Source organism: Mchenga conophoros, linkage group LG10 (assembly GCF_057382185.1).
Source record: "Mchenga conophoros isolate Kocher_MC1m ecotype Shallow Benthic linkage group LG10, M_conophoros_male_GT1.1, whole genome shotgun sequence".
Lineage (NCBI taxonomy): Eukaryota > Metazoa > Chordata > Actinopteri > Cichliformes > Cichlidae > Mchenga > Mchenga conophoros.
The window spans coordinates 25,121,246-25,135,725 of record NC_140535.1 but is presented as its reverse complement, the minus strand read 5'-3'; the positions used below and the strand labels follow the sequence as shown (position 1 = coordinate 25,135,725).

The 14,480-nt window shown below is 39.0% G+C and overlaps 1 protein-coding gene across 1 annotated transcript in view; it reads right to left on the bottom strand.

Annotated features, from left to right (window-relative positions):
• Window positions 1-14,480, bottom strand: part of stk32a (serine/threonine kinase 32A) — a 66,592-nt gene that overhangs the window by 49,389 nt on the left and 2,723 nt on the right. The window contains exons 3-4 of the mRNA XM_085289545.1: window positions 10,589-10,644; window positions 8,608-8,759 (exon numbers count right to left, since the gene is read on the bottom strand). Coding sequence (XP_085145671.1) covers window positions 8,608-8,759; window positions 10,589-10,644 — 208 coding nt within the window. The remainder of the gene's footprint in view (window positions 1-8,607; window positions 8,760-10,588; window positions 10,645-14,480) is intronic.

The following is a 14,480-nucleotide window of genomic DNA, read 5'->3' as shown; positions in this document are numbered from 1 at the left end:
CATTGCTTGACTTTGATGCAGGATTTGTAGTTTTTTCGGATGACACAACTCCAACTGTGTTCAGGGAGAGTACAAATGTTCTAGCTAATTATATTGCTCTAGTTCTGTTTACAAAGATATGTGAAGAACTAATGAACCACACATTTGGATATGCCAGTCTAGGTGCTATCCTGTTACTGCGTACCTCAATTACAGAAGAATTATAGAAAAATAAACTGTAAGGAGTTAAATAGCAGGAACAAGTATGCAAATTTTTAAATGCGATGCTGAAAATGTGTGAAATACTGATGACTGAAAATCTGAAAATCTTGCCAAAGACTCCAAACCAAGATAGGAAAAATAGGCCTTTTTTTGTTTAAAGTGTGCGCCAGATAACTTTTAGTGATTGTCGGATGGACTCTATTTTTACTCCATCTACTAATCGTTTGATTGACTGTCTTTGCTTCTCATTTGCTCTCTTGCGGTCTCCTGTTTCTCTCATCCCTTCTCTCTTATTCTACCTTAGTGTTTTTCTCTTTCTGTCACACACACATGGAGTGTAAATACCTCTAACTGAGCCAATTTAAGGAGGTAAAGAATACAACAGGACTCTGTCACAAGTATTTAGGAGACACAAACGGGACATTAATTGCTCATTTTTCTTGGCCACAAAACAAGAAAAGGAGTTACTTGTTTAATATGTATACAAAGAGATGATTTCTTCTAATGTGCTGAGTTCAGCAACTTTTTTTAAGACAGGGGAATTGATCTTTACATCTGAATTAAATGTGCTTCTTGCTAATTTATTCATTACTACTAACTATTTAATAATTATTTATTTTATGTCATGTATACTAGAGATATCATGAGCCAATCTTATGGATTTCTGTTTGTGTCGATTTAGGTATATTTTAATAGGCTAAAATACAAATATGAGAAAAAAGGGTCACAAATATTGGACATTCCTATTCTTTGCATTTAATTCATTATACATCCAAATAGTTCATTAATTACCAATTACATGCCAGATACCATATGCATTTAGGCATGCAGATATGGTCAAGATCACCTGCAAAAGTTCAAAGCAAACATGCGAATGGGGAAGAAAGGTGACTTAAGCAACTTTGAATGTGGCATGGCTGCTGGTGCCAGATGGGCCAGTCTGAGTATTTCAGAAATTGCTGATCTACTGGAATTTTCATGAAAAACCATCTGTGGGTTTTACAGAGAATGGTCCAAAAAAGAGAAAATATCCAATGAGCATAGATCTCTGGATGAGATTGCAGTGAGGTGATAGGAAGGCAACAATAACTCAAATAACTACTCGTCAAAGGAAAACTGGACAACTGAAAATTAGATTGTTGCATATTCTGGTCATTCTTAGTTTCTGCTTCAACATTTGAACAGCAGTGTCAGAATTTGGCATAAAAACAAAATGAGAGCATTGATCCATGCTGCCTTGTATCTTGTATTCAGGATGTTGGCATTGGGGTTATGGTGTGGGGGATAAATGCTTAGCCCCCTTACTACCAACTGAGCATCATTTAAACACCACAGCCTACCTGAATATTGTTGGTGAACATGTGCCTCCATTTATGACCACAGTGTGCTAATCTTCTGTTGCGTCTAGCAGTGCAATGCACCATGTTTCAAAGCTCAAATCATCTCAAACTGGATATTGAACATTACAATGAGTTCACTGTACTCATATGGCATCAGTCACCAGATCTCAACCCAGCAGAGAACCTTTGGGATGTGGTAGAGCAGGAGATTTGCATCATGGATGTGCAGCTAAAAATCTGCAGCAATGTTACCGGCACCTTCCAGAATCGAGGCCATGAAGAATTAAAGCAGGTAACAGAAGGACTAAGGTGTATCTAATAAAGCAGTGTGTGAGCATAATTTTTTTTTAAATGTTTCAAAATCAAACTGTGGATGGCGCTCTCACTTTACCTGCATTACAGGATTTAAATGTTCCTGTCATTTGTTAAAGGAAAAAAGAAATACAAGAGTTTTTTGAGGGATGGGTTCAGTTGGTTGGTAGATTATCAATGGTCAGTATAACGATGTATTGTAATAACACATACGTTAATATGAAAGTTCAATGTATTACTTGTTCAACTACTTGATGAGTTCACAACTTTGTGTTGGCTTCAGGGCAGCGAGGCCATCAAGTTAATCGATATCACTCTAGAGCCGTCCGTGAAACCAGTTTAATCGAGTAGAAAACCAACTCTCACGCTTGGCTGAGGTTTCCATGTTTTCCTGTCCCACTAGGATTTCCGTCAAAGAGACAAGGTGGTAAAAACTGAAAGGGCTTAGCCATAAATGGGGGGTGGGGATGGGGGGGGTGGGGTGGAAATGGAGGAGTGACTGACTTGCCAAAGACTTCCACATAAAAGAGACAAACCATCGTACACTCACACAGACCTATCTGTTTTTATGGTTGTGGTTTTTGCGCTGCGATTAGAGTGCATTAAGTATTTTGTTTTTTAATGATAGTTGATAATAATCAACATTGATCTGGAGACGACTGACTTAGTATTAATACAGCTCTATAATTCAGCTATTTCAGCACTCTCTTCAAAAAAGAAAGAAAGAAACGGTGCTTGTGAATGTGCTCTCCCTCTCAGTCGCTCTCTGACCATGGGGAGCTGGTACTTGGAAGGCAGTTGAATATGAATGAAGTCTTTAGTGACCTGCTGCCACTGCTGTCAAAATGAATTAGAAATGGCACTGATTATGTTGTTTGCCACAGGTAGAGTCTGGGTCACAGAAGCTACCTGAGTTACCACTGACGCTGTCTCATATTAAAACTGTGCATTGCGCTGATCACTGTATGTAAACGAAAACAACCCTAGCAACTTAGAGAACCCCCCTTTCTAAATAACCTTGTTTTTAAAAGTGGTAGTCCAATCACAGCTGTAGTTGTTTGCTTTTTCTTTTCTGAACACATTTTTTGTTGTATCCTAGATTAATAGCAGCTAGACAGATAAAGTTTCACAAAACTTGTTAATAATGGATGACATAAACAACATAATGGCATGAAGATGAAAAGCTGTACAAGAATGAAATGGAAAATAATCAGCCAGTAATGGGAGTCCCGTCTCCATTTGCCGTTGCACCTGCAGAAAGAACAGACATCCACAAGCAAATAACGCTGTTGATGCTTCAACCACAGTTGTGGGCTGACAGAAGCCAAGAGTCATCAGGCTGCAGATTAGCACCTGTGCATTACGTTGAAACTGTGAAAAACTTTTCATTCGCTTTCCTGGCATCGAGCCTGGTGTCTCTGTGGCGCGCTAGCTCTCTCTGTTTCCTCAGCTTGTCTTTTAACCGCTCCCACCTCCATAATATTCTTTCTTTCTGTACCTAGCTCTACTGTGCCACACATGCATTTCAATGTGACCCTTTGGTGGCTTTCAGGCAGCCGGTCCGATGGGAGAGCATCCGCCATGGAGCTTTTAGAAGCAAAGACACCCCGGGCCATTTTAGTAATGGAAGAAACCACAGGGGCTCACAACCTAATGGTAACGTGTCCTTACAAAAAGACTCCCTTTTCCCTCTGTCAAAGGTAACAGTTATGACATGTAAGGCTACACAGTTAATGAAATAATACTGAATATGCTGCAGTTTCCAAAGGCCTTGTATTTTCATCACAATATAAAGCGCCCTGAGATGACTTTGTGTTGAATCAGAGCCATATAAATAAAACTGAATTGAATTTCTATACGGTATTGAATGAAACTCTCATCTAGTACATACTTAAATAATAAAAGGAAAATAATATAGCCACTGCCTCACTTGTATTTCTAACACTAAATTTAATATTGAAGCACTTACGACAGACTTTTGGTCTTTGCAGTAATCCATCTTCCATACACCTTTTGTGAAGTTAATGAACTAAAACTCCCTCTAAACTGCTGAGTGATTTTTGCTCATTAACATTTATCTATTGAATGCCCGCAGCATAACAACCACACCAGTGAATCTCAGTGATAAAATGCCTAATCAGGACTTTGTTGTTCACCACAGAGTAATGCAATTATAGTGATCAGACATAAATACTATACAGATGCACACACGCCTAATCTGACCACCACACCTTGTTTGAAATTGGCAGAGAGAGTCAACCGCTCAGACTGAGACATGCCGGATCGATGTCGACAGCCCTCCGACCTTCCTCCCACCCAATCTTCCAACACCTCCCTGTGACTGACAGCTTCCATCAGTCTGCGTCTAAAAAAAGAAGTGCATTGCTAAATTCTTGCCCTCAAATATATAAACTATTACACTTAAACAAGCAATAAGAAATACTACTTCAATAATTTAGCAAATGATAAAAATATTAATCAACTAACTTTTTTTGCATTTTTTTATCAGCAGGTTTTCCTACTTGTGTGCTTGAGTCTTCAGGGAATCAGCAACCGTGTTTGATTATCATATTTTCTGATTCAGGTCACCTTGACTGAAGACCAAATAATTGACGTGCTGACATGTTGCCTTCAAGCATTCAGCGATGGCTGCAGTGTTAAAAGTAAATTGAGGATTTCACACACAAATTTCGCAGATACACAAGGATACTGTTTGTACCTGACGTTCAAGAAGGCCTCGTTACAGTAATCGTGATATTCGAGTCTGGAGCTGGGCTTTTCTTTGGTTGTGCCAATCTTCTAAAATGCATCCTGTTTCTAAGCAGACTGTAGTTCTGCAGAATACAATGTGTCTGGTTTGCGGAACCTTTTATATAAGGATTCTTAGATGAATAGTCCTCTTTTTTGCCTTTTTCTGTGTGTGTGTGGGAGGACATCGTGGCTTCTGAGAACAAAGATGCACATGAATGAGAAATGATGAATGATGCCTTTTTCTGCATAGAAATCTAGTGCATTAGTAAGATTACATAATGCAAAAGAGGGACTCCCTAAAGCAAATGAAGCTTTTACTTCACAATGTCTCAGACTTTTGCTAATGTGCTTCTTTCTTTCTGCCTTTGACTGTTATACAACTATTTTTTTTATAATTGGCATGTTATATCATGAAGGTATTGGTTCCAGAATTTAGCAATGTCAATTAGAGGTCAAACTTTATATCAAGGTATTAAATTTGTAATAACATTTTATTGATGCAGGCAACTTACAGGTGTAAGTGTAAGTAAATGAAGAGCATTTTCCTTTCTTCTTTCCCATGAGCTTCTGTCACTGATGACACAGTTCGTAATTGAAACGAGGTGCCAGCAGGAGAAACAACAACATTATCTCCAGTGACACAGCCTAAGGCCTAGCCTGTTTCCCTGGAAATTTTAAGGAATTGTAACATCACCGACAAACACTTCAATATCTAAAGTACAGTAGCCTAACCTTGTAACTCTTCAGGAGTCTGCACGATATTGTCATTTAATAAAACTGAAAAATATTATCTATGCCTGGGATGTTACATTTTAGTTTGAGCTTTTTAACCAGCTGCCTGAAGCCTTGTTTTTCCACCACGTAACCACAGCAGTATTTTCCACCTACTGTTTGCCCTTTCTGTCATATGGAGTATAACTAGTGCTAGTATCTCCTCCTTCGTAGGCTGATTGTACTCATTAGTGTGTGTTCTTGCCTCAAGTGGTGAAACAAGTTTGTTGTTTGCACCTGTAGCTGGAACAATTTTCTTGCATATTTTGCAGCATAATGTGGTTTGCTGGAGGTTATTGAAGTAGCTCCCTTCTTAGCAACTAAACTGCCATCAGAGGCCGCTCTGGCTCTCAGACTGTACAGTATCCCTTCCCTTTTAGTCAAAGGATTGTAATGCCAACGAGTGGTTGACACCACAATGTATGACTTTCATGCCCAACTGGCTGCTTTACTGTTTGTGGTGCGATCAAAACCAATACTTTTTACATTTTAAATGCATAACATGGCATAAATAGCTTTGTTTTCACTCCTGTCTCTCAAATGCATTGCTGTTTGGCTGCCCAGTTTCCAGACATTCTGAGGCAATGCCCAGTCGCAAGTGCAGTGGCAGCAAGAGGAGCAAAAAGGAAGTATAGCAGGTGGTGAGGGAGTGAAATAGGAGAGGTGAGAGAAGACACGTAAGAGGTGACTGAAAAGAGGAAGAGGAGAGGACAGCCAGGAGGCAGCTTTCTGCATCTAACTGGCTCAGTGCAGTTCATACGCTTGCAGGTAATCTCTCCCTCTCTCTGACCTTGAGCACTTACTTCAGGACAATCATAACTTATGCCAACTCAACATGAAAGAGAGAGAGAGAGAGGGAGGGAGAGAGGGAGAGAAAGAGAGTGGGCATAGCGCTGACCCAAGCACATCTCTAGAGGATATCACCCCCACCCTGAGGGGCTTACACTGCCAACAGCATTAACTTCCTTTTTTTTTTTTTCATCCAACACAGCATGCAATCAAGCAAGAAAGCAAGCACTGGTATTGTTTGTCTGATGAGTCCGTACACTGCACAGACTGCACTGCACTCTGCCTGTGTCTTCTTTTCTTTTTCTGTGTTTTCATGTGTCCATCTATCCTCTCCTCCTCTCCTTTTTTGAAAAAATGTGCTTAAATGACTTGTTATTCATTCTCACCAAAGTAGGTTTTATTTCCATCATATAGGTAATTAAAAATTAAGCATTAATTTTGTCAAACTAGCAATCAATTATATAAAAGTGACACAATGGATAAAGAGTAGAAATCAAAATACCTGATACCTCACAAGTGTTCAGAAGGACATACCTTAAAATCAAAAAAATATGTAAGAGGAAATGATAATAATAATAATCATCACTATCATTGTAACAGAACTGAACAAACAACTATCTTTCAATCTTTAAAAAACAGACTGTGTGTGTTGTTGCTGTTTTTCTTCGTCTTTGGAAAGACATCTTTCTGCCTCTCAGCTTGACAGAAGACCAGGGTGGCTTCCTTTCAAACGTTGCAGTGTGGGAGTGCTTATCAAGAATTAATGACGCCTTTCAGAAGAAAACTTAACAAGCTATACTTATCAGGCATCTTCAGTACGATTCTTGGTGCTCAATATTATGACGAATGGCTGGTTAAAGGTACCTGATGAGTCATCCTAGATTAGCATTCCCAGTTTGAATGAGCTTGTACAGTTGTCGAGTAAAAGATTTCCTCAAACCGAGATGCGGTGAGGCAAGTGGGAAGCTGCCAAGAGAGGAGATACATTTGCTGTTCTTCAGTGGTCAACAGCTTTCTGGATGAATCTGCAGGCTCACTCCAAGACTGTGTAAAAAGGGTTTGTTTTTGTTGTTTTGTTTAATTGATCACACTCTTTCATTGGGTCTGCGCATTTACTGATTTGATAGGATCCAGTCACCATATAAAATAAATAAGTGAGAAGGAATGCATTACTAAACCAACGACGGGGCATTTATAGCTGATGGCAATAACCAGTGTGAAACACAAGCCTTTGAGATCAGCTGCTGAAATGGAAAGCATTCATAATTTCACAGCAGCCTTTTGTGTACATATTTAATGAATTCAGCAGTATTCTGCTAAAGTCACTTAGTGCTAAATTCAATACACTCTGAGCCAGAATTTAAAAAAAAAAACAACACATTTCTGTCAGAGTCCCCAAAATCTCTGACAGAAATTACCCTGGGAAGATTCATTCATGCATTCATGAATCTATCAGACACACATACAGAATGAAAGAAAGACCCAACCAAACATCTAAATACAGTTGTTTACAGAAGTTTATATCCACTAATCATGGGCATGAATGTCATGGTAATTTGGGGTTTTTAATGATGCCTTTGAAATGTTCTTCTACCAGGGTGGAATGATTGTACAGCATGCATCTTTACCGACTTTAAGCAGGACGAATTGGATGCACGAGTTTGAAATCATTTTTCTTATCCACATTGGATCAAAAGTATGTATACAGGCTCAAAATATATACACGCACCTCCACTCTTATTTGGTTAGATCACCTTTAGAATGTTGCATCCTGACTAGATGTTTTGGTAGCCTTCAACAAGTGTCTGGCAGAACTCTGCCTGGATATTTGACCACTATTCTTTCAGCATTTAAACTGCTCAGGTTCCTGGCATGGACTCAGCTTTAAGTATAATTCCCAAATTTTCAACAGGGTTCAGGTCGGAGCTTTGGAAAAAGTCTGTAAGCTTAATATAAGAATGCTTTATCCACTTGTGTATTTGAGATCATTGTCCTGTTGAAACACCCATCTGCGCTCAGTCTTGGAATCGGCACTCATTTGGAAAAAGCTCCAGTTAAAATACCTTCCCAACTTGATTAAATATAAAATATAGATAAATCTTCACTGAGTTCCTTGGACATTGTCATTGTTCTGTGCATTGGTCAATCCAATGAGTGCTGTCAAGCAAATCCTTTTTATGCTAGCAAAGAGCAACTACCAGTTATAATCGGCCCTGACAAGTTAAAAGACACTGCAGAACCTTAAGCATCACGTAATAAAAGTAAAGTGTATCGAGGTGACTTAGAGAAAATCCAAAATGAATTTAAACTTGTGCGCCCAATTCTTATTGTTCAAAGTCATTAAGGATGTATGCTGATGCATGCTTATTACAATGACATTGCCCATAATGAGTGCATGCAAACTTCTGACCACAACTGCACTTATTACAGCATGATGACTTACCAAAAGTTGACCAGGAAAGGATGTTCAAGGTTCTGCATGATCTGGAGTTCTTTGAGGACGTTCCTCACTTCGTTCCGCTCCACGCATTTTAACTTGTTCATGTACTTCATGGCATACATCTTCTTGGTATCTTTCTTCTGCACAATGCAGACCTTAAGTGACAAGATCACATGTGACAACATGGCGTAAGGTAAATTCCTGTTGATTATTAATTCATTATTTGTGATATGAATCAAAAAACAGCATTCTGTTTTTAAAAATACTCAGACTAACAAATTTACAGTATGACTTATGTTTCCATCATTCATCCATACTTATCTAAAAACTTTTTTTCCACCAACAAAGGAAGAGGTGGACCATTTGAAACACTTCTGCAATAACCAGAAACACAGTCTACCAAAAAAGGTTGGATGGAAAGTTGGGGAGGAAAAGATTTGTCTTTAAGCCAGTGATCAAGAATTTAATCCCCTCTTAAGATGTTTAACTTTTCACACCAGCATATTTAGCATTTTAGAGATGGGAAACATCAGGTTAGCACTCATTAGAATTGCTAGTGTGTGTCAGTAGCAATTCTAATGAGTTTTCTCAAATAAATAGCATTAATTATATGATCCAGCAAAAAGAAACAGCGGAATATAACAACCCAGTACGATGTGAAAAGCTGCTGTTGTGTATCAAATGCATACAGACGGTATATGACGACTCAAACAGGGAAACACATGCATTTTTATTAACATGTAGAGTTGTAATAACACTACACTTTTTTGTTGTCATGTTTGTCTGAGCTACAAGCGTCAATAAGCCAGTGATTGCTGCTAAGAGAGTGATCTGCGGACCAGCTGGCACAGTTAATCAGCCAAACCCTGATCACATCACTCCTCCCATTGAACAGCTTGCCATCTACTGTGATTAGACTGCTTATCTGTCACTGGACACAGTGTCGATATTGTGCGGGTCTCTGTTGTGTGTGAAGGTTATTGCATGTGCATGGGAGTGCCTGCATCTCTATATGTGCTTACATGTACTGTAGGTGCTGATGTGAATTACTATGCAGCACTTGGCTTAACATGGTGCTGCTGTTAAAACTTTTACCACGTCTCGGGGTGTGGTTTTATTTACGACAACATGCTGTGCTCTGTGCAGAACTCAAACAAGTGGTTGATTTGCTGAAAGAAAAATGGGGACCATACTGAGAATTCATTATTAGTTTTATTATCAGTTTGTAAGCAAAACATCAAATTTTCCTCATTTCAGCCTCTACATTGTGCAGATTCTATCAGATAATCTGACGGTAAACTGGATGGACTATTGGTCAAAAAACATCCATCTACTTTGGCTTTAGGGAATTAAAATGGCCATTAATTTCACAGTGAATAATGTAGAAAATTAGCAAATTAATAAGCCATGACATTAATCAGTGGCTGCAGCTCTAGGATTACATGGAACTTAGGAACAACCTGAGAGGTTTGCCTGCATGCTGTCACAACAAACACAGACTTAGTTTTATATGTAATAACTTTTTTTTTTTTCATTTTGTGACAGATTTTTTACATTTCAATAATCCAACCATAAAATTGATAGTTTTATAGTTCCATTATATATTTGTTGTTGCAGTTTTCTCTCAAATTATTGGCTGGGCGACATCTTAAGCAACACCAGTCTTCTGGAAGTGTGCATTGTCAAGTTGAGTCAAGTCAAGTCAAGTGGCTTTATTGTCATTTCAATAATGTGCAGTGGTACAGTCCACAGTGAAGCGAGACGCTCCTCCAAGACCATGGCGGTACATATAACAGACAATCAACACAGGACAACATAAAGTGCAAGTGTGCAAAAATTGCTAGAAAACAAAACAAAGACAGATAGTGCAACTCCAGAACAAGGTGTGTGTGTGTGTGTGTGTGTGTGTGTGTGTGTGTTTTACTGTTGTTTCCAGCTAATCTGGGTTTATATTCCATCTAATTTCTTATGAAAAGAAACTTACCTTTCCGAAGCTCCCTTTTCCTATTGCCCTTAAGATCTGGAAATGGTCGAAATTAACTGTTGGCATAAACAAGGAGAAAAAAAACAGTTTCTTAGAATCAACACAAAACTAAAACAGAAATTAAGACCTAAAATATTATGTATGTAACTGTAACAAGATGGTGTTATAGATTTGTGACAGGGGATTTCTTTAAATCACCCCAGTAATTCTTCAGCTAAGACACCTGAGTTAGACACCTGTGTTGTTTTTACTCATTCACTATCAAAGTGAGTCCGTGGCATGACATTGTATCCTCGGTTACAGAGCTGTGTTCATGAAAGTCATTGGATCACAACCTGTAAGGTTTATACCCTAAATTTACAGTATTGACAATTACCAAAATAACTTTTTTTATTTTTCTGTAAAGGTTAAGCCACAAGTATGCGAACACTCTTAAATTAAAATGTTATTTTTAATACTAAAATATATTTGTAGTTATCCAGAATTTTCCAAATTTGTTGTTTTATAAAAAAAAATTCAAAGCTTGTTTTTGGCAGATTTCTAAAGCATTTCTGTTTTGTTGTTTTCATGATAGGTGGGCTAGTAAACATGATAAGAACTGTGCTTGAGAAAGCTTCATGAATTTGCTCCTGGAGGACTAAAAGTGAACTACTTGCAAATAACTTAGGGGCAGATACAAACCTTTAGGAAGTGAAATTACAAGTGTGCATCCTTTAAAACTAGGTCACTGATGTATTATAAATGCAAAAACCTGCATGTGTCACACCAGTTACAGTAGGTTCACTGTGAGGTTTGCTTTAAGCTCATTTTAGAACAATGCACCAGTCATGCTGAAACAGATGGAGGTCTCCCGGGCAACCAGAAGTCGCAGGTTTCTAATGTGACAGAGAAATGAAATAACCTTCAGCCACAAAGATGTCTGATATGATGTCTGTTCCTAAACACCCATTTCAGACAACCTAAGCATTTCAGTAGCTCTGCTTCTTTGCTGCCAGCTTTTGCGTCCTTCCCTCGCTCCCTGTGTCTCACCCACACACAAAGACAGACGCAACCTGAACCGCAGCTTAACTCCATATCTCAGTATCCATTTATCAGCAACATTTATCGCCAATTGGAACCGGATGGGGATGTTTGTTTCTTGCTGTCATGACAACCAGGACAGAAGGTTTTCCCTCTCCGCTGTTTCCCCGAGGATGGAACAGCTGCTGCCCACTCTTTCCACTCATCTGTCTGTGCGCGAGCGTGGTCACACACTCACACACAGACAGAGGGAAGAGGCACGCGCACGTGAATTATCGGCTGCATTCACAATCATTATCAAAAACACGCTTGCTTTTTGACATATAGCGCTGACCTAAAACATTACCTGCCTCTTTTGCAGCAGTGTACCGTGCGTACACGCACTCACTCAGCCTGCAGTCACTAGATGTATTGGATGTGACAGTTAATGTTATGCTCTGTTAGTCACGTATATCTGGCACATCCTCGTCTCACACTATCGGCACTGGAGTGTTTACACAACCTATTCCATATGAGGTCTGCTTTGTGATGCACATGCATGCTTGTAGCAGCCAATATACTGATGCACTTGCATGAACTCATCATATAGAGCCACACTTTTAGTAAACATAGTCATTTTTTTCTGCTGAGCTTATGCTTTTTGTTTATTTTTTTATTTATTTTTTTATAAAGACAGCTGTGATCGTGGTTGGAAGCAGACAGACTACAGAGAGAGCAAGAGATTGAGCGATAGAGACAAAGGCAGACACAGAAAGAGAGGCTGTGAGAGCAAGGTGGAGACTCATAATTTACTAGCAGTGCTTTGAATGGTTTAATGTGATGGACACATGAGTAACAGAGCATGTAATGATTCAAGTCTGCATATGAGTGGAATTGGCAAATTGACAGCGTTTCCATGACTTAAACTAGCTGAGGAAGTCATGTGACTGACTCTGGCACTCATCTGCTAGTCAATTTGAATCTGACTGACATGTGCTTATCAGTTTGGATTGAAATAATCACGCTTGGTCAGTTTGAGCCTCGCACAGTCTCTCACACTCTCAGCATGACTGGTACGTACTCTTTCTTACTCGGTCCGAGTGTGCCCAGGCTGGGAACATTTCAAATATCATCCTTTTCTAGAACAGTTGCTCTGACAACTGAAACAGAATCAGCTCGTCAGTCTGCTCTAATCTCACTAAAGTACGGGAAGGTGTAAACAGGACTCATCAATATACTATTGCACAAGGTAGCACGTGCACGTGTCATAAGGGACACATGAAGCACACCCATCATTCCCCAGGGGAGATAAACGTGTCTTGACAGAGTTCACCTTCATGCACACACCTCTGTGTAAATCACCTAATATGGGTTGAGTGTAAGCTAGAAAATATGCACTGACGCCAGCCCAGAAAACAGATTATTCCACAGATAAATTGATTACAGGGTCGGATTTATCAATGAGCAACAAATACATTTAAAAAATGTTTGTGTTTAGTTTATGTCTATTTTTTTCTACGTTTTCTTACTATTGCTTTAAATGCATTTGCGGTTGAGTGTGGAAAAAGAAAGGGGATGCACATGAAAATGGCACAAACTGAAATATATCTATATTTGCATAGCTGCGTATTTAGCTTAAGCGCGCAATCTCACATTCATTTGTGTCAGTTACTAATCTCCATAAATCTCTGCATGTGAGTATAAATAACCTGTAGATAAGTAGAAGGTTTCTGGTTTCCGTTTGCAGTCTGGGCTGCACTGACCAATCATGTTTGACCAGGCTTCAGCTGCATGAACTGAGAGCAAACAACAGATTGCATCTATTTAAGTGCACTTTTGAAACGATCGGCTGTTATCTAGCAACTATTTAGTTTTTTAATAGGTTTTTAAATGTAAATTAGCTGCATGTGCAAACAGTGGCAACAGACACAACAGGAAGCCTTGGGCCTGATATTTGTTGGCAGTGTTAGAAGCTCCAAACTACTGTTAGCTCCCTTATGGCTAACAACAGAATAAACGAGAAATCATTTATCTCTTTATATACAGGTGTAATGTATAGAGAATCAACACATTATTTTTTTTATCTGACACACAATGATAGTCTAAGATTTTGAAATATGACCATTTATAAATGTTGACTTTACAAACAAACTGGTTTGCGACTGGTATCACCTCACAGTGACCTTTGACGCTTCTGAAGCATGAAGCGATACTTCAATTTGCATCTTTATTGCTACTCAAAGCAGCGAGCACATTATTAACATGCGGACCACCAACAATTGTCAAAAGAAAAGATTAGAAGTGGAGATTCTTGGCAGGTTAGGAGGTTGAATAATTTTGGAAGTCGTGCTTGCCCTACCTTTAAGCCATGCAAAAAAAACCCCCAAAAAAACCCAACTTGTACCATTGTATGTGGAGCAGTCTCTCACTTTTCTGTCTCTCCAATAATCTTTCCTCGCCTTCTTTAGTATCCCCCTTGTTCCCCTAATTACACTGGGTTTCAGGTATCTTAGGTAATCTAGACAGTATAGAGCAATGAGGGGATACAAAAGTAAAGTAAGGGACACCTATCTCTTCCTGTCGCTCACGGGACTTTCATCAGTGACGGGATGACTTTTTTTCGAGGATGCAGGGCTATTAAAAAAAATCAAAACAATGTTTCTCAACAATGTGTTTTATATTCACCCTCTCTCAGTGAAATCAATTCAATTCAATTCAATTTTATTTATATAGCGCCAAATCACAACAAAAGTCGCCTCAAGGCGCTTCATAACCCACGCTTTATTTGTGAGAAAGAGAAGTGTCAAAGAAGGTACACTATGGCATTAACTCGAGAGTTCAGAGGAGCTCCGATATGAATGACATTTCCAGAATAGCACACGAGATGACTAAG